Here is a 26,617-nt window from a genome sequence, read left to right as displayed (position 1 = left end):
TTTTCCTCTTAAAAAAAGTATCAATTATCTTTACTTTCTTCATTTTTTTGCAATCGACCTAAATTTTAATTTTATAAAATTATAAAAAAAATTTTAAAATGGCTATAACATCCTCCAACAATGAGAATTCCAAAAAATGAGAAGACTTCACCGAAAACAAGTGAAACAAGGCATAACAAGTCACACATATGGACAAAAAAAATTGTAAATAAAGAATTAACACTAAAAGAAGAAAAAAAAAATACCAAAACATAAAAAAAATAGTAGTTTCAGTAGTGGACCCGATTCAACCATGAGAAAAACATTAAAAAAAAAAACTATCACATTTCGCAAATTATTACTAAAAGCAACCAACCATGACAAATAGTAGTTTCAGTAATGGATCTCATTATAAATAACTTTCTAATGCAAATGAGCTATTTCACTAATTTTGAAGCATGACAACAACATATAACTAACTAGCATCTCAAAAATATTGAACTTTTACGTGCAAATTGATTTCCCAAATTCTTCTAATAAACTATCGAGACATCTAAATACCTCTTTTCCATTAAAAAATAGCACACTGATAGGTTGAGGATATATACCTTGACTGATGAAAATACCAATATCAAGACTCTATAAAGCTCAAAACTTATATTAATTCTGCAGTAGTTAAGAAAGCAAAACAAAGAAAGGATGAAAGAATTTGAAAGAAACAGTGGAAGTTTCAATTTTTACTCCCAAATTTAAGAAGATTTTTCCTTTACCTTTTTCAAGAAAGCCTACTTCAATTTTTAGGAGGACCATAAGAGAAATTGAAAATTCTTATAACTTGGGGTTTTGGATCCAAGTATCTAGTTGGGGTGCGAACCTTTGAGAGGGGTAAGGGACTTTAGTCACTTGGGATAAATTTTTGATCCTTTCTAAGCTGATCATGGGTACCCAACCCTACGTGTATAGGAACAAAATTTTCTTTTATTATTTTAATTGTTGCATTTGATTGGAACTTCGTGAAATTTGTATATGAGTGTTCTATGTACGGTTTAAGTTGAAAATAAATTCTAAATTATATAATTAATTTAAAATAATTATGATGCATAATTCAAACTTAAAATCTCAAAATACGCAAAATTTATTTTTATTATTTCAAATTATTTTATATATAAAGTAAGAAAAATAAATAAATTGGGCGGATCATTAATTTATTTCAACAACAAGTCAAAAAATCTGCTTTGCATTGAAAATGAATAACAACATTAATATTAATATTAAAAATTCTTTAAAAGAAACCGTATAGGATATAATAATTAATAATGGGTAGACCATCAAAATTGTCACTTTTATTTTACTTAGGTTACATTTTAGTCACTTATATTATCGTGTTATAACATTTTAGTTCTTGAGCATTAATTGTCATTAACGGTGTAACGGTACGTAACATGTTAAATCATAATTTAAACGAAAATTTTAGATTAAAAAAGATGGAGAATGGAGGAAAATAGAGGGGAAAGCAGAAGAGAATGAAAAAGAAAGAAAGAAAAAGGAAAAGTTAAAAGAAAAAATTAAATTGCTCAAAACAAAAAAATATGGGGACCAATTGTATAATTTAACCTAAAATTTTTGTTTGAAATGATGATTTAATATGTTACGTCAACTTGAACGGCAATTAACGGTTCAGTGACTAAAATGTTATAACACAATAATATAAGTGACTAAAATGTAACCTAAGGGAAACAAAAGTGACTATTTTGATAGTTTACCCATTAATAAACAACTATCACCTATAACCAAAGCTAAATATTATTGTTCACTTCAGTCATGAGTAAACTACATTCAAGCCATTACTAGACAGCCAGTTCAATGTTTCATGACAGTATATATATGTGATCTATAAGCAAGCCATTAGTAGCTACCTAATCAGTATAATTTTCTTGCAAATAGTAAATAATTAACCTGATCGGTCATTTTCACGACGGTAAATTTATCATGTCAAAAAAAAAATTGATGTCCTCAATAAGGCCATAGACAGTTTTCTTTCTAGATTATAGAAAATAATGGTAGGGTAGATGATATAGGGTTTGAGATATTGTATGAACATTAATTTATTATGGTTCCTAAAAGTGCACATGCTTCAAAATATGCAGGAGCATAGCAGCATTCAATTCAAAACTGGAAGGTCCATGGTGTCTTCATGAACTGTTTCCTCTCCATTGAGCCCCCTTCATCTGGAATTTTGAGCATACCTGAAGGCCATCGATTGAAGGTCATCAACATCCTGGAAACTCCATTGTCTGTTATTTGTTTGCATGTCAAGGGACGAAGACATTGAATGAGGAGCCTCTACAAAAGTAGTAAACGAGATATGATCTTCTCCTGATGAGACGATTGAATTCTCATAATAGATCCCTGAAGAGTTGGGATTCGAGAACCCATGTTCACCGTATGAACTCGGGTTAAAATTTGGTGCCATGCTTGAATTATCAGGGTGAAACCAACTTTGAACATCTTGGAGCTGAGAACAAGGAAGCTTTCCATCATTAGGGTTTGATGTAACCGAGCCATTTGCAATGCTTTGAGATGCTTGCTCCGTAAGAGAAGCAAGTTGTGCTTCTAGTTTAGCAACCTGTATGAATTTGGCAACATGATCAGTTTATTGCATCAAACAAGGTCAAAGGGTGGTTTAAAAAAGAAGAAGAAGAAAACCTGCTGCTGGAGAGCAAAGATATGAGAAACACAGCCATAAACGGGGTCCTGAAGCCTAGCTTGAGCTTCGTATGAGATTGTGACAGCAGCTTCACAGCGGTCAGTAACAGGGAGGTGAGCAAGCAGCTTTGACACATTGCTTGCACCAAAAACCTTGTGGATGGCTGCAAAATGGGTTGCACCTTGTTCATGTGAGAAATAAGGTGCAAAAACACACCCTCTAACACATTTTCTTCTCAAAAACTTGCAGGCACCACAAGGGGAACCAGAACCTGTCATTTTGAACTCTTTATTTTCTTGGTTAATTTTCTTTTTGTTCTTACAGACAGGAGAGGTTTGAACGAGGACCTTATAAAACACCAGTGGAAGTATAAGGTGGATCATTTAATAATCATTTCTTTATTACATTTGGTCCCCTTAATGGGCTACACATTTCATTTTTTTTTATTTTTTTATTTACATTTTCGTTTTAAAACCCCTATCCTACCCTTCCATGTATAATCTATACTGTCACTAGTAGAATCTAAATTCAAGTGTTACCATCTAAATCATTATTAGAACCTAATATAGACATTCCATCCATCAGTCTACAACATAAAATATACTCATATATTCCTATAACAAACACTACTATTACAGATATATAAGTCTCGATGTGCTCTAATCTATCTAAACTTTCTTGGGATATATTCAAAGATTGCAGAGTTTTAATCTAAAGCATTGTCATGCTGGGAAATAAGACAAAAAAGAACCAATCAGTTTTGGAACTTTAATAATTAACTGATCATGAACCCTTCTAACATGTGAACCTCACTTTAATTAGATGATCATTTTCATTGTTTCAGCTCTGCAGTTTGCAGCATGTGTGGCTCATTATTAGTTAAATCAAATATATATACCAATCAGAGCAAGCTTCAGTTTACATTGATGATTTATATATTTATATAAGTATAATATAACAAACTGCCTGACTAAGTGGAGATTAAATAATGTCATCTAAACCAGAACCAAAAAAGAAGTTCACTTAATTTCAAAAGATTTGTGTTTCAATCTTGGATTAAAACTAATCTAATCCTTATAAAAGAAATGAAAATTCTTAGAATGGAATAGCGTGATGTTGGTGACTTAAAAAAGGTTTGTATATACAAGAGGGTCCCTAGTCGCTACCCTATTGCTACTACAGATACGATTACAATCTCTAGGGTTGAAACAGTGGTCCCTCGTCCTTTGCTTGCTATACTCCACCTGATAAAGTTGTCTTTTCCCATTTTTATTTTTATGACTAAAAGATATCCGAGGTTTAAAAAAACCCATGTTGCTGCAAATTTTTCAAATGCATTAGCAGCCACACTAAAAGCTGATTACTCATGTGGATTTGTAGTGGCACAAAACTAAAATGGTATATGGGGATGTTTTGCCAAGAAATAACAAGGAAAATAAGTACTAATAAATCAGGTATCTGTTGTGGTCAATCATTAAGGAAAAATATATATTGTAAATATTAGACATGGAATGGTGGAATACTCCATCATCGCTGTTCGAGTACAGATAATGAGAGTGCAAAAAGGGTGGCAGATAAAAAAGAAAGAGAGCATATATTCCAAAAATGAATGAAACAAAAGATAGTGACACTGCAATTAATACAACATTATGGGTTTATACTCAGGTGAAAGAACCCCCAATAGCAGTGTGTTGGTAAATTTTATTAGTGCTTCCCACACTTGACCAATTTATACACTACTTATCATCATCATCATCATCATCATCATCAACTTATCTTTATAATTAAGTAGCAAAGCTTGTTAGGCACCCACATGAGAGGTTGCCCCTTTTGGCCCCACAACCCTAACCCCTAATAATAATGGCTGACCTTCCCCAGCTTGACATATTTCGATGAGCTATTATTGGCTAAACCCTTCTCTTAAAGCAATAGCATGGGCTAATGACAGGGCTAAGCCATTATCCGATCTTCCATTCGACAATATATATAAATATATATAAACTTTTAGGTCATTTGTACTTGTTGCCCACTTAATCCATTAGAAACGAAAGACTAATCTTTGGGACAAGGAGGCATGTGCATGAAAGACTAATCCATTATTAAAATATTAATCACCTTAAAGAATAACGTAGGAAGGGTTGAATTAGAAGGGGTATGCGTGGAACTCCATCATGTTTGGGTTAAGTTTATATATAGTACTTTTGTTTAAGTTTATTCTATAACTATTTATAGTTCATCCCAATCTAGAAGTATAATGTGTTTCAGCACACTTGAACTTACGTTTTCCTGCATTAACAACAATTCTCATTCTAATCAAGTTAAAACTCAATCGACATTTTTACTAAAATTTTAAATCTAGACAACATATTTTTATGTTTACATTATAGTATTATATATTATTACATATTTAGATTTAAGTGATGTAAATTACATCATATTTATATTATATATATTAGAAAATGAATCGGGTCAAATTAGACTTTGACGTTGAAGGTTGGAGTCTAAGCTCAATTATATTCTAAGTGGACCTTTTTTTGTCCAAATTTAATTTTCAAACTTAATATTTTTGGTCAAGCCCTCCCAAATTTTGAACACGGTTTTAGATTTAAAAGAATAGACCTTTCAACAAATTTAGTCTTAAATAATCTCAAATTGAGTAAATTTATTAATAAAGTGCCAATATTTATGATAATAAAATAACATAAACTCTTATATCATCAGTTATGAGGATAATTATTTGATACATAGTTATATATATATATATATGTATGTATGTATTTATGTATGTTTATATTGACAACATCCTTTGCATTAGGCATGTTAATGGGTCGGGCTATTTGTCTAGGTCCATTCAAAATTTGGGAGGGTTTCGGTAAAAATATTAGACTTAAAAAATGGATTCAAGCAAAAAAATTAGGCCCGTTTAAAATATGGGCCGGGCTCAAACTTAAACATTCAAGACTCAAGCTCGTTTTTAAGTTTATAATACTTTATATTATGTTATTTTTATATATTATGTAATTTAGAACACATTAAAAAAAATAAACTTATACTAAATATATAATATTATTCTGATGTAAATATTAAAATAATGTATAAAATTATTAAATATTAAAATAATAAAATATAAATACTTTTTTTAATTTAAAAATAATATGGGCGGACCTAAATGGGTTTAGGTTAATCTTTTACAAATATGAACGAATTTAGATAAAATTTTTAATTCATATTTCACGTTAAACCGAGTTTGAACAAATATAAAATATATTAATATCATGTTTAAACATAATCTAAATCTAAGCCAACTCGACCCATAAACACCCGCCCTGCATAATTGCTCCATCCAGTTATTTGCTAGTTGCTAACAAATATTGAGAGCAACGGAATCTCTTTAAACTCCATGCCTGTGTCAGCTTAAAGTACAAGGCAGAGTATGGCACTCAGAGGTATATAAATTATATTATAATAAAGTTACACACAAATCTTTTTTTTTTCCAGAAACAAATCATATTTTATATCAAGTGATCATGCAAAAAAAAAAAAAAACCAGAAGTGTAGTATAATATATACTTCATTTAATATAAACTTTTTGATTACGAAGTAATAGTTAAAGTTTTTATTAGACACCCGTTTAGTATAAATTTAAATCATATTATTTTATCTCTATTTTTAATATTGTATAAAAAAATAATACCTCATATTCAAAATATTTATTTTCAATATTCAAATCGAATTTGTTGAATATAATTATTGAAGGGGTCTACAAATAAGGTTGATAGCATCATCTTAGCAATGGTGCATTAATTATTTTAGGATATGCATCAACTTTGATTTTGTGTAATTTTATATATAAATATTTTATTTTATTTTATTTTATTTTCACAAATCATTGATAATATTATCGAATTAACACCATTTTATGTTGATATATTACATACACAAATAATCATATTAATCCAATATGAAAATAAATGTATGTATCCTTTTTTTTAAATGTGTACAGTTGAATCAAAATAAAAAATGTCGGGTATACATATGAACTACAATTCAAGCTTCATATATATATATGTGTGTGTGTGTGTATAATCAATGGCGGATCTAGAAATAAAACTTTGGGGGAGGGGGCAGGGGCCAAGTAAAAAAAAATTGGGAGGCCGGAATTAAATTATATATTTTTTATGATAGTAAAAATGCAGTTTTATCATTTTAATAGCCAATATGTTTATAATTTTTAGAAGATTAAATCAACTTTTATCATTATTAATTTAAAATTTTATAAATTATAAATGACCTAAATAAAAAATTATCTATTGTAAGGGGATCAAGATCTCTTTCAGACCCTAAATTCACCCTTTATATAATTATACCAAATCAAAATATATATACAAATTTGATATTTATCCATTATTTTATAGTGGGAGGCAATGACTCTTAAAGACAAATACTATATTATGACTCATCAAAATAGGGTATATGCAAAGACTGGCAGTAGACAAATTAAGACCAAGTTCTTTGGACTTTTGTTGGAATTATTATCCATGATTTGAGCGGCGCTTTGCTCTTTCAAGTTCATGGGTCTGATCTACCTCTTCAAGCCATTGATCCATGCAAGTGGTTCAAACACCATTGTTTATTGTTTTTCAAAACAAAATTTAGAAAGAAGAAAAAGGAGTTGGTGTGTAGAAAAACAGGTGTTTGAATGATGCTAACATAGTAACCTTTGTATCCTTGGAAAGACTGGTCAAGCCGAGACACCCATCTTACATATGGGGCCATTTTTACGTGTGGATTCATTATATGGTCTAAGATTTAGGGTTTCTATAAATGCGTGAGAATTGGTGAATTTAAAATGATTAAATTATATATTTTATTAAGATGCTAATCTAGACGTCCAAGATGTCCATTTCTAAAAGGAAGCGACGAAAATGTGGTTGCTTGATGATTGAAACAGGAGCTGAAACCTTCATTTTCACAAGCAAATTTATATTTGAAGTATGATTAGGATGGTTTAAGTCACTAATCAAGTATGATTATAATATTTGGATGTACTTTGAATAAGGGGCAAGATTTCAAAGTCCAAACCTTAAAAATAGGGACCAATAAGCTCTAGATTAGCTTAAGGGCGGCCATTATCAATCCTCAGGTTACCATCTAGAAAATTAACACACACACACACACAAGTGAAAGAGATGGTTTTGTTATCATGTATGGCTTAATCATATTCCTTAAGATTTTGATTGTTTAGAGAGAAGTCCACAAAGATATTGTCTGCCAACAGTCAACAAATCTCTTCAACATACTTGATATTTGGCTTAAGGTGGTGTTTATGTTCAATTTTATCTCCGTATTTTGTGTCTTTTGACTTTGTGCTGCAAAGAGTTCATGAATAAAAATAATAATAGAAAAACTAAAATTAAATTATAAAATTTTGATGAGTTATTCATCAAAACTTGAAATTGGTCCAAAATTTGAAAAGATTTTTATAAAAATATTGAGCATAAAATATAATGTCAACATTATAGGAAGTTGTCTATGTTTATAATTTTAATAAAAGATATTAAATTATTAAATATCAAATTAAAGATATCATAGACTTTTGTAAATAAAAATAATAGAGTCGGATTTAAAATGAGTTTGAATTAATCATTTACAAAATATAAATGAACTTGACAAAATTTTGATATCTATGTTTCAAGTCGAACTAAACTTAACAAATATGAAGCGTTTTAATAACATACATGGACCCAAATCTAACTTGACCCGACCGGGCCATGGACACTTTTGCTTTCAAATTACTAACAATTTTAAGAATTCCTTGAGAAAGAAAAACTATTTGAGAATTTCCCAATCGTAGGCTGGAGGGTAGGGAAGCCTGGTGATCATCATTTATGGGAAATGCTATGTCCTAGTATTGGATAGCTTATGTTTCATTATTTAAAGAAAGGAACTGTTCCATTGCTAAACTTGAAGTCGCTAAAAGCAAGCACAATAAAGTAGGATGTTTGTGGAAGGAATTTAGCATCATTGCAGCTGAAATGGCAGGGGCTTTAGCAATGCAAAGCAAAGCAGGGGATAGAGTAGGGTTAGAGCTTTATGGCTACCAGGCAACCCCCAACAACAAATACTGTCGAGTGGAGACGTATAATTGGTGCACACAGTGTCTATTGCCGGTGGACTCATACATCTTATCACGCATAGCACAATGAAATTGAGGGTAATATTATAGAAACCTGCTTTCAAGATTCAAGAACACATAGCAACTTCCTCGCTACACATAGAAGCATTTCTCAAAGTTGTAAACAACTCCGGTGTTTGGCCCATTGGTCAAGGATGTTCACTCCATACTCAGTGGGATGGAATTGCCGGAATTACCTAGTAGTGGTATGTATTATGTGTGACAGTAATTTGCTTCTGCCAGTATCAGATTAAGCAACAAGAAAAAGGACCATGCTTGTCTGGTCTGGAGACTGGAAATGCCTTCATCAAAGAACAAAGGCAAACCCTTTTACTACATGTGGTAAAGCATCATCTATGTAATTCCTCTGCTACTGTTTAAGCACCATCTCTTCACATTGATTGATACAGCATTTGTTAAAGAAAAACAAATATTGCAAATTAGTAAAGCAAGAAGAGGTCTATACGAGTAATGGAAGCAAAATGGGCAGATTTGATCCCAACACTCTTTGGCCTAGAAGTTACATACACATATCGCAAAGCAGAAGTTTAAGCTTTCATCAATCTACATGATCTCCATTCTCCAACACCAAAATTTGTACTTAAAACCCATTATTGCTTTTGAAGATTGTGACTGAAACCGGTTAAGAACGGCATTAAAACTATAACAAGTTTCCATCTTTTAATCAAAATGAGCAACAAAACCAAGAAACCCAAATATTAAAAGATAAAAATAAACTAAAATAAAGAGAGAAAGAGTGAACTTTTCCTCGTAGAGCTTCAAGGATTTTACATTGTTCTCATCAAAACTGCACAAAAGTGTCGTATCCAGATCCAGCTGCTTAACCAGCTCAAGTTGTAACCGCGTTTCAGCCAATTCCAGCTCACTTGTTTTCTTTCCTGTCCTAGCTTTGATGCTCCTTTCACTATCATGAGTTGGTAAAGTTGAGATTTTTACTAATAGTTTAGCCTTCAATAGAAAACAAACGACATAGGGAGAAAATTCCAAGTTAATAATAATCTACAGAGACGGATTGAAAGAATAAAGATTCATGCAAAGACAGCAGGCTTTCGGCCACCGCCCACCATGGGTGTAGCTTTTGGGCCTAAGAATAAGTCCAAGTCCAACAAACTTGTCTGAATAGTTAGTGCTAGCTAGGGTTTTTGAAGTTTCAAACTCATTAGTCAGTTCTTCCTATAAATTACTCTTTTGTTCTTAGGGTTTAGCCACCAAAAGCACCTGCAGAGACAAGCCGTTTCGACATAGTATTTCTTTCTTCTACTTTGGTTGCCCTGTTTGTTTCAGATTATATTTATTTCTAGTTTTGATGCTTGTTTTTCTGGTTCAAAATTGTCAAGTGTTTGGTTTTTTTTTCTTCCAAAAACAAGGGTGTTGGAGAATGAAATGATGAACAGAATTTTCCCTATTGGTTTGATTGCCGTGATGATGGCAACCTTAACGTATTAGCTCTATCTGATCATTCTCTTTACCTTGGAAAAAAAAAGGTCGGTGGTTTTTGATATGGTTTTTTGACAAAGTTTTAGACTTTGTTATTATAGTCCCTGTTTCAAGATTGTTAATTTCGGTATTGGATCTAAAAATGGACCTTTGAACATTGCTCACTTGATTGATTTAACATTTTGTTGTTGGTGTTGGTGTTGTGGGTGAATGAAATGATGAATGTGATATTGTTTCCCTATTGGTTTGATTGCCGTGATGATGGCATCTTCAGTATTAGCTCTATCTGATCATTCACTTTCATTTTTTTTGTTTTCCTAATGTGATGAGCATGAAGGAAATTGGCAAAGGATATCCATGTTTATCCTCTGAAGTGATATTGGGGATGAAACACAGAATGTAAGGATTCCTCCATGTGTTTTGGTTTACTCAATTTTGAGTTGGGTTGGGCTGGAGTTAAGTCTTTCAAGTTTAATATTTTTGGATAAAGGCCTATTTCTAAAATTATTTTCAAAAATGAGATATTTTTAAAAATAATTATAAATATGGACTGAGAATTTAAAAATGTGTTGATGTGGATGTATTTTCAAAGGATAACTTATAAATATGTTTTTATGTTAATGCTATTTTTCTTGTGTCTGGTAAAAGTGTGTTGATGTGGTTGTATTTTTGCCCACGTTTGGACTAAATTTAAAAAATTATTTTTTAAAATATTACAAAAATAAACTACTTTTTAAAATTTTATGAGAATAAGTCTTACGACCTAAAGTGGTAATATTTTTTTGGTCATCAATTAATGTAAAACAAAATTTATAAAACAAATTTTATATTGACTTAAAGTTTCATTTCCTTATATTTTTAAGCAATGTAGGATGAGATCTATGTATATATAGACTCATGAATAGGTTTAAATTGTTTGATGATGTGAGATTCTTTCTTCTTTTAACTAATAACATAAGATTAAAGAGTACATTATATTTCATATTTTTTACAAAATAATTTTTATTTTTATACATATATAAAATAAAAATTATTTTGTAAAAAAATATAAAATCTGATGTAGCATTTAATTTGATGTTATTGTTAAAAATGAAAGAATCTCACATTGTCTAGAATAAGCTGTAAATTTATTCACGCGTCTATATCTACATATATCTTATATTCCATATTGCTTAAGAAAATAGGGGAAATGAGATTTTGGATTTATATAAAAATCTGTTTTGTAAGTTTTATTTTCACATTAATTGGTGGCACACAAAAAATTGGTGTTGCCACACTGGGTCTTTATAAAGGCTTATTCTCGTAAGTTTTTAAAAAAATAGATCTATTTTTGTAATATTTTTAAAAAATGAGTTTTTTTAAAAATTTAATTCGAGCATGGGCAAAAGCGCGTATTTACTTGACACAAGGAAAAAAGTGCTGACGTGAAAAATAGAAATAATTGGTGATTAAATTAAAAAAATTTAGTCTTTATCTTATGTTATTAGGATTTTGTTTTTAGATAAAATGGTTAAAACAAATAAATATAGTGTTAAACTTTTTCAATTTTTATATTAAACAAATTTGTTTCTCTTAAAAATGGAGTAATTTAGTCTTTATTAATTTTGAAAATGAGCAATTAAAGAAAATTATTTATAAATATAACCTTTAATGTTTAAAATTTTGTCATTTTCATCTTGATTCTAAAATTTAACAAATTTAACCCCACGGGATATCAACAAATTTAGAATCGGGACTAAATTGGTAGAATATATAAATGTTAAGGGTTAAATGTTTTAAATTAAGACAAACTTGACAAAAATATGTAATCATTGGGGGTTAATTATACCAATTGAAAGTAGGGTTAACTAAGGAAAGAAGTGAACATCACGATTAATTATCTTTAGCTTCTCATTTTTGAAATTGAGAGGAGCTAAATTGTTTCGGTTTTTAAGAGAAGTCAATTTACTTAAAATCAAAATTGGGATCAAAGAGGTCTTTTTATCTTTATAAATGTGAAGAAGCATTGTGGTGACATGGTGTAAAAAAAAATATTATACGTACCCTAAGATTCCAACTTACTCTGTAATAGCCCGATTTTCAAAAATGTTGAAAACAGTGGTATGAGATCACCAAATTCAGAAAATAAGCTCGTAAATTTTATTATCAATAATTACGAGCCAAATATGATTTTTAAGAGATTTTTAAATTAGTAATTTGTATTTTATAAAAATTTATTAAGTCAAGAAATTGAGAAAAAGAGGTATCGAGACTTCGATATTATAAACCGAGCCGTAAATATTTTTATAAATATTTACGGAGTGTCAATATGGTAGTGTTAAAGTTTCGTCAGAAAATTTTAATGTTTTGGCAGTTAATTAATTAAAAAGGACTAAATTGAAAAGATGCAAAACTTGCTAAAGTGATTAAATAGCTTAACAATTAAATAAGGAAGGACTAAAAGAGAAAATGGACCAATTTAGGGGCTGAGATGACATACCGTTAAAAAAAATCTAAGATTTTTATGTATTAAGGACAAAATTGGAATTACAATAAAGTTTATGTGGCCAAATTTTATTTTAAGCATTTCAAGACCATTTCTTCTTGAAATTTCGGTGGGAGACAGCCATGGAAGAGGGTTTGGAGCTGGTATTCCATATTTTGGCTTCACGTAAGTTTAATTCTTGCTTTGTCCTTGAAATTTTTATATTTTTAGATTTTTACAATTAGGTCCAACTTAGTATTCTACTAGTTTCTCATTTTGTTGAAAGTTTTGGAAGATACTAATGATAAGTTCATATGATTGTTGTTATTTTTTGATGAAATTGATATGTTAATGGATGTTTAAAGGTGTTTTATTAAAGAATTTTAGATGAAAACATGTTTTAGGGATTAAATTGAAAAGTATTGAAATCATGGATAAATTCTAAAATTTCATGGAATCTATGGGCTGTTATTGATATGTATGAGAAATACTAGGCTTGAATTAAGGATTATATTGCAAGAATTTCATTTTCCAAGCCTAGGATCATGTATTAAAAGTTTAGAGTCAAATTGGTAATCAATATATTACACTAAACAGTTTTGGGCAGCAGCAGTGGTCTGACTTTGAAAAATCACCAAAAATTGTGGGAATTGAATTAGAGGGTGAATAAAATATGAAATTAAAGCTTATTAAGTCTAGTTTCTCATAGAAGAAACGGTGTAAGTAATGAAATTGTAAATCATGAGATATAATAGATTTTGTGAGACAAGGTCAGAATGAATTCGGGTTCCCCTGTTCTGAATTTGGAAAATCATTAAAATTGTACAAAATGATTATGAGTTATAATTTATATGGTTAGAATCCTTAATGAGTCTATTTTATAAGAAACAAACTAAAACATCATCCAAATTCTGTACAATGAGATAATTAATTTTAGTAAAGAGTGGTCGGAACTGTCAGACAGCAAAACAGGGAAACTTTAAAGAATAAACTGTACTATTTGGCTGAACCAAAAATTCTGAAAATTTTATGGTAAGAAGGTATGTGAGTCTAGTTTTAGGTAAAATTAACGGATCTTAATTTGGAGCTCTGTATCTCCGGATAAAAATAATTTAGTGACTCTGACTCGGATAAACAGCTTTGAATATACATGTGAGTGAATAGTAAAATTATAGCTAATGTTGTTTAAGTGTGTTATACACATTAAGGATGTGGAATGGAGAGGAGGAGGAGGAAAATTGGGAAGTATATGAATGATTTGTGTATAATTGGTCATATGCTTGATTATAATTGATAAACGATGAAATAGAAATAATGCTTATATTTGTGCATTATTGGTTTTGGTTTAAGCTCATGTGTGAAAATAAAGTTTCATAGTATGTGTGTATCGTATATTCGGTATATGATTTGGCATGAAATAATTTCATGAATGGTTTATCATGTGGTTAGTTCCAAAAGAGTTATGTTTAAATATACTAGCTTGTGACTATGGTTGAATGCTATGTTTATATCTTGTGTGATGTGTATAGGAAACAAGTGTGGTAAGATAATGAAATAGTAAGTTCATATGACTGAAATTTAATGATTAAATGTTAATTTCATGAATTATATAATGTATGATGAAATGTATTTAGTGTTGAAAAGAGAGTAAAATAAAATGCGAAAATTGAATAAATGATCAAATTGAGCGGAACGCGGATTTGAGTACTTCGATCAAGTGACAAAGTGATAGGTGATAGCTTGGCTACACTTATCGATCAAGTGACAAGTGGAAAGTGATAAGTGATAGCTTCGCTATACTTATCGATCAAGAGACAAAGTGATAAGTGATAGCTTCGCTACACTTATCGATCAAGTGACAAGTGAAAAGTGATAAGTGATAGCTTTAGCTACACTTATCGATCAAGAGACAAAGTGATAAGTGGCTACACTTATCGATCAAGAAACAAAGTGATAAGTGGCTACACTTATCGATCGAGGACAAGTGATAAGTGATCATACGTAAGACCATAGTTATACTATGGCAAAGTGAAAGTGAAGTACTCAATTTTCCGTAACCGTTCCCTAATTTGATTAAGGATGGTAAGTGACAAATGGGCCCAAATGAATTAAAGTAAATGAATAAGTGGTAGTGTATTTATACCAGGATGATGTTGTTATTTAACCTAAAGTGATATTTTCATTGCAAAATTAAGAATTTCATAAATGTGTTATTGAATGATATAATCGATAAACGTTGAGTTAAATGGTAAATACGTATTAGTGTTAAACTTAGTGACATTGAATTGTACGTGAATTAAATGGAAATTGCTAGTGATATGATCTAAATTGTGAGCATGAGAAATTGCGAATTAAATGAAATGGAAATGAAGCATTGAATTGTATGAGTATGTACCGGGTCTCGTAGGCCCTAATTATTATGATTATAATATTTTGAGGATATATTGTGAAAAGTTATAGAAGCATTCTAATTATTTTGAAAGTTTTAATTTAGTTGAAATTTTATAACTCACTTAAATACGTTTACAAGCGTATGTGTTTTGGTAATGCCTCGTACCCTATTCCGGTGTTGGATACGGGTAAGGGGTGTTACATACTCGTAGTAATTGATCATCCAAAGGAAGCCACTTTTATGAGATGATTCAGTTTATCAAGTGAGACATGTTTGAATAGATAAAATAAAAATACCATTATCTTATACATCACCGGTGGAATAAAAAAAAAACTTCACAAATGAATTTAAGACGAGTTATTTATTTTTTAGGTGTAATAAAATAATAATTAAATAATTAAAAAGAACATTTGACATCATTTTATTTATATTTGTGAAATTTTATTTTAACTCCGGTAAGTAATAAAAAAAACAATAATTCCTCAAAAGAAAATAATAGAGAGGTAATTATGAAGATATAGAAGTCAAAATTGTCGACCATGCTTTTTTTTTATCGGTACTATACAATAAAAAAGTTAATACTCATACATGATAAGGATATATACATACCACTCACGCACACACTACGCCTAAAGAGAACTGCTCAAATAAAGATCATCTTGAAGATATACTCGTACTAGCTCGGAGACTCAAATTCATGTGAATTTTATAAGCGAATAGCCCTTAGCCACCACCTAATTGAGAGTTCACCGGCAATGCTATTGGATTGTTTTTTTGTCGGCTGCATGAACAGCAAATCTAGCTTTCAGCCGAGCCTTCACAGGGACATCCATGTGAAAAGAACATACTGATGGTATCTACTAGTAGCTACAAGATGGATTGATCAAATGAACATCTATGGACTTTGGCATTTGTTAGTTGATGGGTGTCCCTTGCAGTTAATTTATAGCTCTTCCAGCATTTTATTGGTGTTTTAACGTAGGTTTTATCTTTCCATTTATTTGTTCCTTTTTTCAATATGCATAAAAGCATATTTAATATATGAACTTACAAACTATAAATTAAAAAAGGAAAATGGAATGAAATGTGTTAATACCTTCGGACATGTGACAATGTAACAAGCTATCTGAGAAGTGTTCATAAGCAACCCTCTACTCAAGGGCTAAGCCAAAAATGAAACAAAATTTGTTGAGGGGTTGGAATTAAATTATATACTTTTACGATAATAAAAATACTATTTCACCATTTAATAGCTTATATTTTTATAATTTTTAAAGAATTAAATCAATTTTTTATCATTTAGGGGATAAAATATAATTTTACCATTACTAATTTAAAATTTTATAAAGGGGCCCAAATTGAAAATTTTCCATTTTAGGGGCCCTTGCTAGTCTCCCTGGCTCTGCCACTGCCTCCACTCTCTATGTTCGACTGGTCACCGAATGACCAACGTCCTGGAAGGTTTACTTTCATCCAACCTCCCAATTTTCTCAAAAGGGTTCTGCTCAATCATCCTTGCAAATTAATTATTCGCTCTCTTCAGAAAGATCTTATCCATCTGTCTTTATGAACAGGCCACCGTTCCTCAAGGCACTCGCTTTTCTGGTGTGAACACTCCTACCGTGAACATGCCCTTTGGGCCACCAAACCCTACTTAAATGTAACAACTCTATACCACAACTCAAAAGAATTGACAGAATGAGGCCCATCACGTACATCCCCCTATGCACTCCGCAAGTATAGCTTATTGATAGCATGTTTAACACGTCAACACTTCCAAGTACGAGACATTCACAATATATACCATTTAGCATAATGAAAAGGGGATTGACCCTTAAGCATACATAGCATACCTATAGTCCTCAGCCTCCTTCCTACCTTTACACACCACCATCGGCTCTCCGCGCTGCTAAGGTGAATCGGCTTTCCTCAGCTCATCACATCCTCCTCCTTATCTTTTCTCTTATTGATACCCTCATCAACAAAACGCTTTCTAGCAATCGTTTCAATGCTAGAAACCTCAGAAAAAAACAATGAACAATAATGTTATAATTTTTTTGTGCAAGAAAGATTGTAATATTTATCTGCAGTTCCTACAAGCACATAGAAGTTGAATTCATGTAGCCTATAAATTGTCGTTTGGTATTGGACCCAACTCATTCACAATAGTAAGTCAAAGCCTGCTCTATTACATTCTCCATTTTCTCATTTTCATATTATAATATTTATATGCTTTTATGTGAGATGCTCATTCAGGAGAAAAGAGCCAACAATTATGTCTGTCTTGATTGAAAATGCCATTTCTTTTTTCCTGCAGAATCTATATGTATGAGGCCAAAACTGTGAAGGGGAAGTGTTTCTATTCTGGGAAAAGGCCAGATATACATATACACAATTTTTATTATTTGTTTAAACCCTGCTCACGAAAGATTGTGCGAGTTTCAAGGAAATGCCTTATGCGGATATCTCGCTGGTTTGCCTACTGTGAAAATTAAATAAATTTCCACTGCTCCTTTCCTTTCAGTATTTTATTATAATAGTAGTAGTAGTGGCTCAGTTCTCATGCCAAGTTTGTTTAAATTTCAAAGGTACTTGTTCATTCAACTAAGCATCTTTGTAATTGTATGCATGAAGGGTCACTTCTTAGTGCCCCTTTTAAACACCATTCTTTTTCATTCAGTCTATGCATCTTTGGTCCTCTTCTTCGCTTCTGCTTAACATTATTTCTCTTCCAATTTCCAGGTACTATTTGTGGACATGGAGCTGAAGGTGATTTCTGAAGAAGATTCAAGTTATGACAGAGCAAAGGAAGTCAAGGACTTTGATGAAACTAAAGCTGGGGTTAAAGGACTTGTTGACTCTGGTGCTGTCAAGATTCCCAAGTTCTTCATCCATCCCCCTGAAAGCCTCCTAAACTCTACTACCAGTAGTAGTGAAGTTTGTTTCCAAGTTCCGGTGATAGATCTGGAAGGCTACGAAGGTGGCCAACGACGGAAGGAGATATTGGATGGAATCTTTGCAGCATCAGAAACATGGGGTTTCTTTCAAGTGGTTAACCATGGAGTTCCTGTTGGCATTATGGACAACATGGTTGAAGCCGTACGCCGATTTCATGAGCAACCAAAGGATGTGAAGATGAAATGGTACTCCAGGGATTGTAAGCAGCAACCTGTTAGGTATTTCTGCAATGGAGATCTCCTTGTAAACCAAGGAGCTGCAAATTGGAGGGATTCAATAGCATTTGATTTTCATGATGGCCAACTTGACCCCCAACTTTTTCCTCCAATATGCAGGTACTACTGTAACAAATGCAATTTAACCACCAAGAGTGTAATAACAGATGCAAACTTAGAAAATTCTTGAAAAAAAAACTTTTTCAGGGAAGCTGTAAGTGAATACATAAAACACGTGATTGAGCTAAGAACGACATTGTCTGAACTTCTGTCGGAGACTTTGGAGCTTCACAGTGACTACCTCGCCAGCATAGGATGCATGGAAACCGAATCGCTTGTGTGCCACTACTATCCTGCTTGCCCTGAGCCAGAATTAACGCTGGGTGCAACCAAGCATTCGGACCCATCTTTCCTGACCATTCTCCTTCAAGACGATAACAGAGGCCTCCAAGTTCTTCATCAGAGTTACTGGATTGATGTTCCTCCTCTTCCAGGCGCTTTTGTGATTAACATTGGCGACTTCATTCAGGTATAGTCTTATAATTATCACTACAAAGTGATTCTTATACCTAATAAATGCAAAAATATGCATGTGTGAATGCAAGCTCTTTTTCCTCTCCAATCTAGAATGACAAACTAGATTTCTCTTTCTCTTCCTTTACTAGCTCATCACAAATGACAAATTCAAAAGTGTGGAGCATAGGGTGCTAGCAGGACAAGCACCAAGGGTATCAGTGGCCTGTTTTTTCTATCCAAGCATGGCAAATAAACATAAACCATATGGACCAATAAGAGAGCTTCTGACAGAAAGTAATCCACCTATATATCGGGAAATTCATGTTACTGAATACATGGCCTATTTCAGAGCTAAAGGTCTGGATGGAAACTCAAGTCTTCCTCACTTCAACTTACAATGCAATTATACTACTTAACCATCATTTTAAGCAGCACGTATGTAAAGTAGTCTGTTAACTTAGCTAATAACACTCTATGATATCCAATTTCCTCTTTCTCATGTGCAGTTGCTGCATTAATGGTGAATGTTGAATCTACATGTTCATAAGTAAAGAACCAAAGTTTAAAGTAGTAACTGCTGGAAAATATCCAGCTTAAGGCACCCGAGATTGGATCATTATCAGAACTTGCAAATAGCTGATGATGTCTAATATAAATTGGGAAAGGAGAAAAGAAAATGGTAGATGGCATTTCCACAAACCATGAAGAACAGAAGCAAAAATAATCTTCAGAAAATGTTTCTTAAGTATGCCTTCTCTTCTTTTCCCCTAATTTAGATATTCTTTTAGGGGCTGGAGGGCAAAGACTAAGTCCAAAAACCATAAAGCCAATCTAAAATCTCAAAACACTCACAATATGTTACACTAACAGCCAATGTTACTACTTCCAAGAGATGACAAGCCATTGCAGCTAGCTTGTAGCCTTGGGTTGCAGAATTTGCACAAGCGACCATAAGATATCCATTCTATGCATAACTCTGTTCTGTCCCTGCAATTTTTAAATAATTGGAATTAGTTTATAAAACGGGGAACAAAGTTGAAAGAGGATTAAAGAACTGAACTCTTTTGGCACTTAAAATGTAGTTCATACGGGCATGGGGGAGATATATCTTATAATAGATTCAATGTATCAGTATCATAAATATCAATAGAAGTCATTGGCATGTACCATTAGCAGCCAATGAGTATGTTTTGGGCAGGCACATAACCAATGGAACACACAGCCTCAAATGCAAAGGCAAAAGGACACAACACAAAATGTTGAAAATGTCCCCTTATTTTCTATTCTACTCATTTATACAAGTTCCTTCCACGAATGCATGCAATTTTGAAATCAATCTTCAGCATCCAGCATGTAGGAGATCTAACTTTTTCAACATATAAATTTGCAAGAAAAGCTTGGACATTGAGGCTAGCAAATACTAAACTAATAAATGTGGAAATTAAGATGCCCAAATGATCATATAGACAGGCAATTAAATTGATGCATATGTCATAAAATGCCAGAACTCATCCTGGAAAGTAAATCCTACCTCAACCACGAAACATATCCAAGTCTTCTCACCATGTGCTTCTGTAACCCCCTTTAAAATTGTCAGGCCCAAGCTCCTGATGGCTTCCGCTATCTCAAGAAAATGACTACATTCCTCACACAACAGCTGCATGGATAAACTAAAATAACATTAAATCCAATTTTAAAAAGTAACTAGTGGCGTGAAAGCTATCTGGTATCATTTTCAAATTATCCCTCTTTGTTATACAAGTCTTCTTACTTTACTTTCAGTCAGGTGAAATAATGAACAAATATCCTAAACTAAAATACTGTAAGCAGCGAGTCAACCAATAACTATAACCAGTGAAAAAATAATCAACTGGAACAATATCATGAACCTACACAGACTCTGTACATACCTCTACAAGCATCTGCCCATTTTTGTTTATATTCTCCACTACTATTGAGCAAACTTTTAGATGGCTTCCCACTTCCACTGCCCAGCTTGAACCTTGTTCATAATTGGATGATCCAAGCATGCCAGCTCCCTTGTGATGCATCTACAAAATCAGCAGTAAGATGTATGATAGAAGAAAACATGGTAGGCCCTTCCAATAGGAAAGTTTTTCCACTACATCTAATTATTTATGACAACTTGAAACGAGTTTTGCAGTAAGAGGGGCTCAAAAATCTGTGACAATACTTTATTTCAGCGGGTGTACAGTAATTATGTTGCCCTTTCATGACAAACATATATATGCCTACAAGCCCAATGGTAAAAGCCCCCCAAAAAAAAAAAATTCCAATAGAACTCAAATGAGATCATTTAATTCATTACCCCCAATACTCAAACAAAGCATTGAGATCTTCTCAGTTTCTAATTTACGATCAAAAACGATCGTTAACCAGTAAACTGCCTGGGCCAATACCTTTGATTCAGCACATTTACTGAGCTTGTCAGCATGCTTTGTGATGCCTTGCAGAAAGACCATGTGCTTGATTGTGCGCTCCAGCAATGAATCAATACTGCACTGCATATTTTTCTTGAAATTTTAGCAGATTGACATTTGTAAGGACGGAAAAGGAAATTATCAAAATCCAAGACTCATCTGAACAGCAAGAAATTTACCTTTGCTCCATTTGGCACAAGCTCCCTTAGCTCCTTAATACGATCTTGAATGAGTTGTCTGTCCCTTGGCCTAGGCCTGGGATTTTCACCAGGTCTAGCCCTCTTTTTATTGTTCTTAGCTGGCTCTGAAGACCTCTCTAACTGCTCACTGCAGTTGCTAGGGCCAGCAGAAGAAAACCCATTTGAAGACATTGCACCACATAACTTTGACGAATTCAGGAATTGCTGTGTGTTATTTTCCACTAGAGAAGACTGATTAATTGAATAACCTGCTGAACTAATAGTAAAATTTGTTTGGCTTGAAAGATCAGGTGTATTTACAGTAGTCACCAATGATGGTGCTGATCTGCAAAATGATCTCTCACATTTGATATCGCTGCCGCTATGGCAAACATTTGCCACTACAGCTTCTAGGAGATTCTCTGAACCAGATTCGAAAGTTAATTGGCTGCTGCTCATTCCCTCTAGCATTTCAGTTCCAGCTTCTGTTTTTTCTACCTGCCAATCAGTATAGATACTCTTTCTCAGAAAAGCTGGTCCAAGTGCTTCGTAAAGCTCATAACCAGCAGAAAACTTTGAGGAGGTGTTTATAGAGTCCAAGTCACTTAAATCATTTAGATTCCCAAACTTCAGGTCCTTTAGAAATTTTACATCTGAAGATTCAGGAATGTCCAACACTTCATTTTGATAAGAATTCAAACCACCCAACTTAACAGTATCACTAACTGCAGGTTGAAGGAAGTTTGAGCCGCAGGTTGTACTACCCACAACAGGATGGCTTGCGTAAACATTTTCTGGTCCCATTCGTGCACTTTTCCACCCACTAGTCTCCCCTTTGCATACCACATTGTTTATCAGATTCCTCCCCAACTGATTTAGATGCTCCAAGTTGGAAACATTTGATCTTGGCGTCAGCAATTTCGCACTCTCATCACGCCCTGCTGCGGATAGCTCAAGCCCTTTCTGAGGATTACTGGACAGTGGAAAAACAAATGAACTATCACTGCATTTTTGGTGATGTGAAAACTCAGGCAACAAAAAATCTGGCCCTTCTTTGTCTACAGCTTTATCTAAAGAAATAATTTCTGACTCTAATAGTTTTGTATGTAATTCGGGCTGCAAAACAAAGATCCAAAAATATTAATACCATAAGCAAATTCATATGTAGTTTTGTGCAAGGCTGCATGCATGTAGACATGCTGATACACAAAATGGGGGTGAAAGAGAATTATACCTCAAAAACTGAACTCTTCATGCTACATTCTATCGGGTTGGCAATATGCCCTACAGAAGAATCTTGAAGAGCAAAAAAAACATCTCTGATGTGACTCACAAGCTTCACATCCTCAACTACCTGCTCCATTTAGATAAATAAAACTTTTTTACTATAATGCTGTCTAGACTATGAGCTCAAAGAACTAGAGCAAAACGCAACAGACTATTTTGCCAATGATGATAAATTTCAAATCCAGAAAAGGCTTCTAGGACATGACCATATTAAAACATACTCTAGTAACTATTTATCATGTTAAAAACACATTTTACAAATAAGGCATGAGTTTTCGTACCCATAATTTTCAGTGCTTCATCCAGTATAAACAAAAATATAGAGTTCAGAATTCAGAAGCAAAAGAATTCAAGCAGTAACAAAAATGCTGGAGAAAATGTATCAAAATTACATGGACGAAGCCAGCCACAAAAATATTAATTTTTCAGAAGTCAACTACTTCATTGACACTACCAAAAAGTTCAAGCAAACAAGATGTTTTTGTATAAAACAAAAATCTTAGGAGGTCAAAGATATCCATCCCAAAACCCCAAAATGAAGTTGCACAAACATCAACTTAAAGTAAAGACCTAGACAAACATTCATAAAGTAGAAAGCACCAAAATAATTGGAACTCATCTTACTTTATTTAAGGAGCCAAGCTGCACAACTCCCTGTGGAACAACAGCAACAACAACAATGGTCTACAAGGCAAAATGAGAAATACCTCTATTAATAGCATAACCATATATATATGGAATGGAAATACACTTCAGGCAAAAGACAGTTGCAGAAAACACTAGGAAAGACATTTACTTCCGAACACCCAGAATACAAGTTAAGAGAGCCGAAACTTATATTCACTTTACGCTAAGGTCAAAAAAATAAGCCCAATGAATTGTAAAAGTGTAGTGGAATTTAATGCCTTCACTCAAAATGCAAGCTCTACCAAAATTTTGACCTTTGTCCAAGAAAAAAAAAATCAGTTGTTGACTTCCATGTGTTGAAATATGGTAATCATCAGTTCATCACAGTTCACAACTCAAATACATTGAACTCTAGCTATTCTTTAGATCGGATTAAAAGTATGCATACCCTGATCCCTGCTTCAAATTGACTTTGCCAACCATCACGGAACTGAAATTAAAACAAAATTAAGGCAGAAAACAGAGTATGTGAGTATTGAAAACAAAATCAACTCTGAAACAGTATGTTTGATATCAGCACTTGGTGAAGCTCCTTACCTCAAATGATGAGCAGGAGCTGTTAACATGCTCATCCGCAAATATCCACTGATGCTTTCCAGAAACTGCCATCTGTCCAACAATCCTGTAAAAACAAGCAATGAATACTAATGGGAATTGTTGCATAAGCTACATGTACTCATTTGTTACCCGCTTCTTTTCAAATTCAGAAATTTGATTCTTATCATAATCACAATTAAAATTAAAACAAGAGTTTCATAAACCGAGATTGTTTCATTAGTACATACTTAAAGGAGGGAGGTGGGATAAATAAAAAAAGAGATGCAATAGGATTGAAGGGGTTATAAGACCCTATGTTAATTTGACAAGAAAGAAAGAGAACAAAAAAAGAGTGGCTGCTGCCGTGAGAGGAAAAGAGAGGAAGAAAAGAAAAGGAGAAAAAGAGAGAAAATCAGAAGGTATTTATCATACTTTACCCTCAAACATAGAGAAAATAAACTATACATAAAAAGGAAAGGTAATGTACTAATTACCTAAATTTCAGCCAATTGTAATCCTAAATCAATGTCTAAGATGTATACATATCTTAACACACTATTTTCAACCCATTGCATCCTGGTACCATATTTTTCAAACTATTGCAGTATAAATCTTAAGACATATCTAAGATATGTATAAATTTCATCCAAAAACATATACCAAACGCTGAACAATATATTTATCAGTGAATGGAGCCATACCCTTCCCCTAGTGAATATACATGATAAGACATATTTGCCACTGCTAAACCAAGGGGGTCATGTGAATAACATCCTGTGTGCAAGTTTTGTAATGTATCTCGGAAACAGTTATTCTCAGAAGGACCACGTTGGTCATGATTGTCGTAGTATGCATCCTCCAAAGTCAGCACCCTGCAACAAGTCAATACTAAGAATGAGATTTAGCAAAGACATCAACCCATGTTCACCAAGGCCATCATAACATTCCACAAAATTAAAGGTAAAACAGAGAGATTAACTCACTCCTGAAAATCTTAGTACTTAAAAAGGAACGCCATAAAAGGAAATCCCTGAATAACCAATTGGTATATTTGTCCACTTATTGTGTTTCTAATTAGTGAAAAGGGGGAGGGGAACCCAAATTAACCCTAAAAGCAAATATGTCAATTTCAAGAACTTCTGAAGAGTTGGGAGATGTCCAGGGGTTAAAGCCATTCCATCCTAACCTAAATAACATTTTATTTAGGATAATAAACAAATAATGAAACCAACATGCTATGCTTTAATCATAAAGATTGAAAATTTAAAGGGAAAAAAAGGTCATTCCATCCTACCCTAAATAACATGCCAACTATAGTACAAATTCGAAAATTAAACAAAATCTAAATTCATTTTAGATAATAAACTCAGAATTAGATGACCTCAAGGGACACGACAAAATGTTCATTAAGCTTTTTTTTGTAAACTACGCTAAAGACAAGATACTGCAAATCAATCAATTGAAAGAAAATGGGGATCAACTAAAAAGAAACAAAAAAGGTCAGAAAGAAGCAGTTTACTGACATTCGAGCTCGATGCTTAAGCTTCCAAAAAACGGCGTATTTCCACTCAGTATTGAGACAGAGACTTCTCAGTATCTGGTACAATCCACTGCTAGTTGTACTGCTACCCATCCCTATCTCCTCAAAGAAAAAAAAGAAACCCAACTTTTTATTTTGTTCAAACTCCCCCTCCCCAAACTCCAACTAAAAGCAACAAATTTTCAATCAAAATCACCCCCAACCTATTTTTTGTTCGCAATAAAGCCCCTAGCTTCCTCTGTAAGAGCCTCTTCCAGCCTGTTTTCTCCTCAACCCCGCTCGCGGTTTAATTGGCGGTCCAACCGTTGGCAGTAACAAACTATCCGTTCCCATTCCTCTACTCCCAAAAACAAAAACAGAAAAAGAAAAAAAAAAGATCTTTCAAATGGTTTGGTCGCAGATGCCAATTACAAGATCAAACTCGAGAGATCAATCATGAAACTCTCGTCGCAATTAACTCCGTTGAAGACGTTACTGAATTTAGCCATCTTTTCTTTGGATTAGAACGAGAATATTTTCGAGTCGTTGAAGATGAAGTGAAAAACTACAGAGGGCGGAAAATATGGCAGAGGAGTCTAGCTAATATCTGACGACATGGATAGTAGAACTCGTTGAAGATCAATTTTTTTTCAAATTGAACGCGAGATTCAACAAAGAATTGAAATAGTAGATGTAGGAAAAAAGTGAGTAGAAGAAAATTCAGAAGGTCAAAGGTTAATGGAGAGTTGAAAGGAGCGAATTTCAACAAAGATAGAATCCAAACCTCTCTGCAACATTTAGTCTGCTCTTTTGTTTTTGGTTATTAATCTGACAAAAATGGGCGCGGCGTAACTTTTTATAACCTGCGCAGGCCTTGGGCTGCTTTATTAGTCTTCGCACTCGGCGCATTTTAGATCCCTTCATTTTTTCTTTCCAATTGTTTGAATAATATCTATTTTTATACTATACTTACAACTACTCGTAATGTCTTTCAGTAAATTCGAACTCACTGCTCCTGTACATTGATAGCAATATCTATGTTAATCGAGTTAATCGATTGTTATCTTAAATTTTTAGAGAAAAATTTTATTAATATAAATTGT

The 26,617-nt window shown here is 32.9% G+C and overlaps 3 protein-coding genes, 1 long non-coding RNA gene and 2 other non-coding genes across 8 annotated transcripts; 3 read left to right on the top strand and 3 right to left on the bottom strand.

The window, feature by feature from the left end:
- Nucleotides 1–1,927: 1,927 nt before the first annotated feature.
- Nucleotides 1,928–2,964, bottom strand: LOC105771757 (LOB domain-containing protein 29). Its single transcript, XM_012593161.2, has 2 exons — nt 2,686–2,964; nt 1,928–2,605 (listed from the first exon to the last, which is right to left on the bottom strand). Exons 1-2 carry the CDS (start codon nt 2,962–2,964, stop codon nt 2,204–2,206), a joined length of 681 nt encoding a protein of 226 aa, XP_012448615.2. The 3' UTR covers nt 1,928–2,203.
- A 5,383-nt stretch (nt 2,965–8,347) lies between these two features.
- LOC128042383 (uncharacterized) lies at nt 8,348–9,864 on the bottom strand. Its single transcript, XR_008197706.1, has 2 exons — nt 9,390–9,864; nt 8,348–9,251 (listed from the first exon to the last, which is right to left on the bottom strand). It is a non-coding gene; the product is annotated as an uncharacterized LOC128042383 (long non-coding RNA).
- A 394-nt stretch (nt 9,865–10,258) lies between these two features.
- On the top strand, nt 10,259–10,344 carry LOC128042748 (small nucleolar RNA Z102/R77). Its single transcript, XR_008198260.1, has one exon. It is a non-coding gene; the product is annotated as a small nucleolar RNA Z102/R77 (small nucleolar RNA).
- A 183-nt stretch (nt 10,345–10,527) lies between these two features.
- Nucleotides 10,528–10,615, top strand: LOC128042747 (small nucleolar RNA Z102/R77). The gene has a single exon (XR_008198259.1). It is a non-coding gene; the product is annotated as a small nucleolar RNA Z102/R77 (small nucleolar RNA).
- Nucleotides 10,616–12,846: 2,231 nt separating this feature from the next.
- Nucleotides 12,847–19,363, top strand: LOC105767629 (1-aminocyclopropane-1-carboxylate oxidase homolog 1). 3 transcript variants are annotated; one of them, XM_052633242.1, is made up of 5 exons: nt 12,847–12,969; nt 17,493–17,648; nt 17,918–18,468; nt 18,556–18,877; nt 19,014–19,363. In XM_052633242.1, the coding sequence occupies exons 2-5, from the start codon at nt 17,625–17,627 to the stop codon at nt 19,278–19,280; spliced, it is 1,164 nt and encodes a 387-aa protein (XP_052489202.1). In that variant the 5' UTR covers nt 12,847–12,969; nt 17,493–17,624; the 3' UTR covers nt 19,281–19,363. The 3 variants fall into 3 exon arrangements, with proteins under 3 accessions (XP_052489202.1, XP_012442659.1, XP_012442666.1); XM_012587205.2 differs by lacking the exon at nt 17,493–17,648 and having other exon boundaries at nt 12,853–12,969; XM_012587212.2 differs by lacking the exon at nt 12,847–12,969 and having other exon boundaries at nt 17,510–17,763.
- A 170-nt stretch (nt 19,364–19,533) lies between these two features.
- On the bottom strand, nt 19,534–26,346 carry LOC105767621 (transcription factor EMB1444). Its single transcript, XM_012587194.2, has 11 exons — nt 25,519–26,346; nt 24,697–24,867; nt 23,996–24,080; nt 23,847–23,888; nt 23,396–23,455; nt 22,719–22,838; nt 21,485–22,600; nt 21,285–21,386; nt 20,775–20,915; nt 20,396–20,521; nt 19,534–19,851 (listed from the first exon to the last, which is right to left on the bottom strand). The coding sequence occupies exons 1-11, from the start codon at nt 25,626–25,628 to the stop codon at nt 19,774–19,776; spliced, it is 2,151 nt and encodes a 716-aa protein (XP_012442648.1). The 5' UTR covers nt 25,629–26,346; the 3' UTR covers nt 19,534–19,773.
- Nucleotides 26,347–26,617: the final 271 nt, after the last annotated feature.

Source organism: Gossypium raimondii, chromosome 7 (assembly GCF_025698545.1).
Source record: "Gossypium raimondii isolate GPD5lz chromosome 7, ASM2569854v1, whole genome shotgun sequence".
Lineage (NCBI taxonomy): Eukaryota > Viridiplantae > Streptophyta > Magnoliopsida > Malvales > Malvaceae > Gossypium > Gossypium raimondii.
Note: the sequence above shows the minus strand (reverse complement) of the source record. Positions and strands in the feature narration are given on the sequence as shown.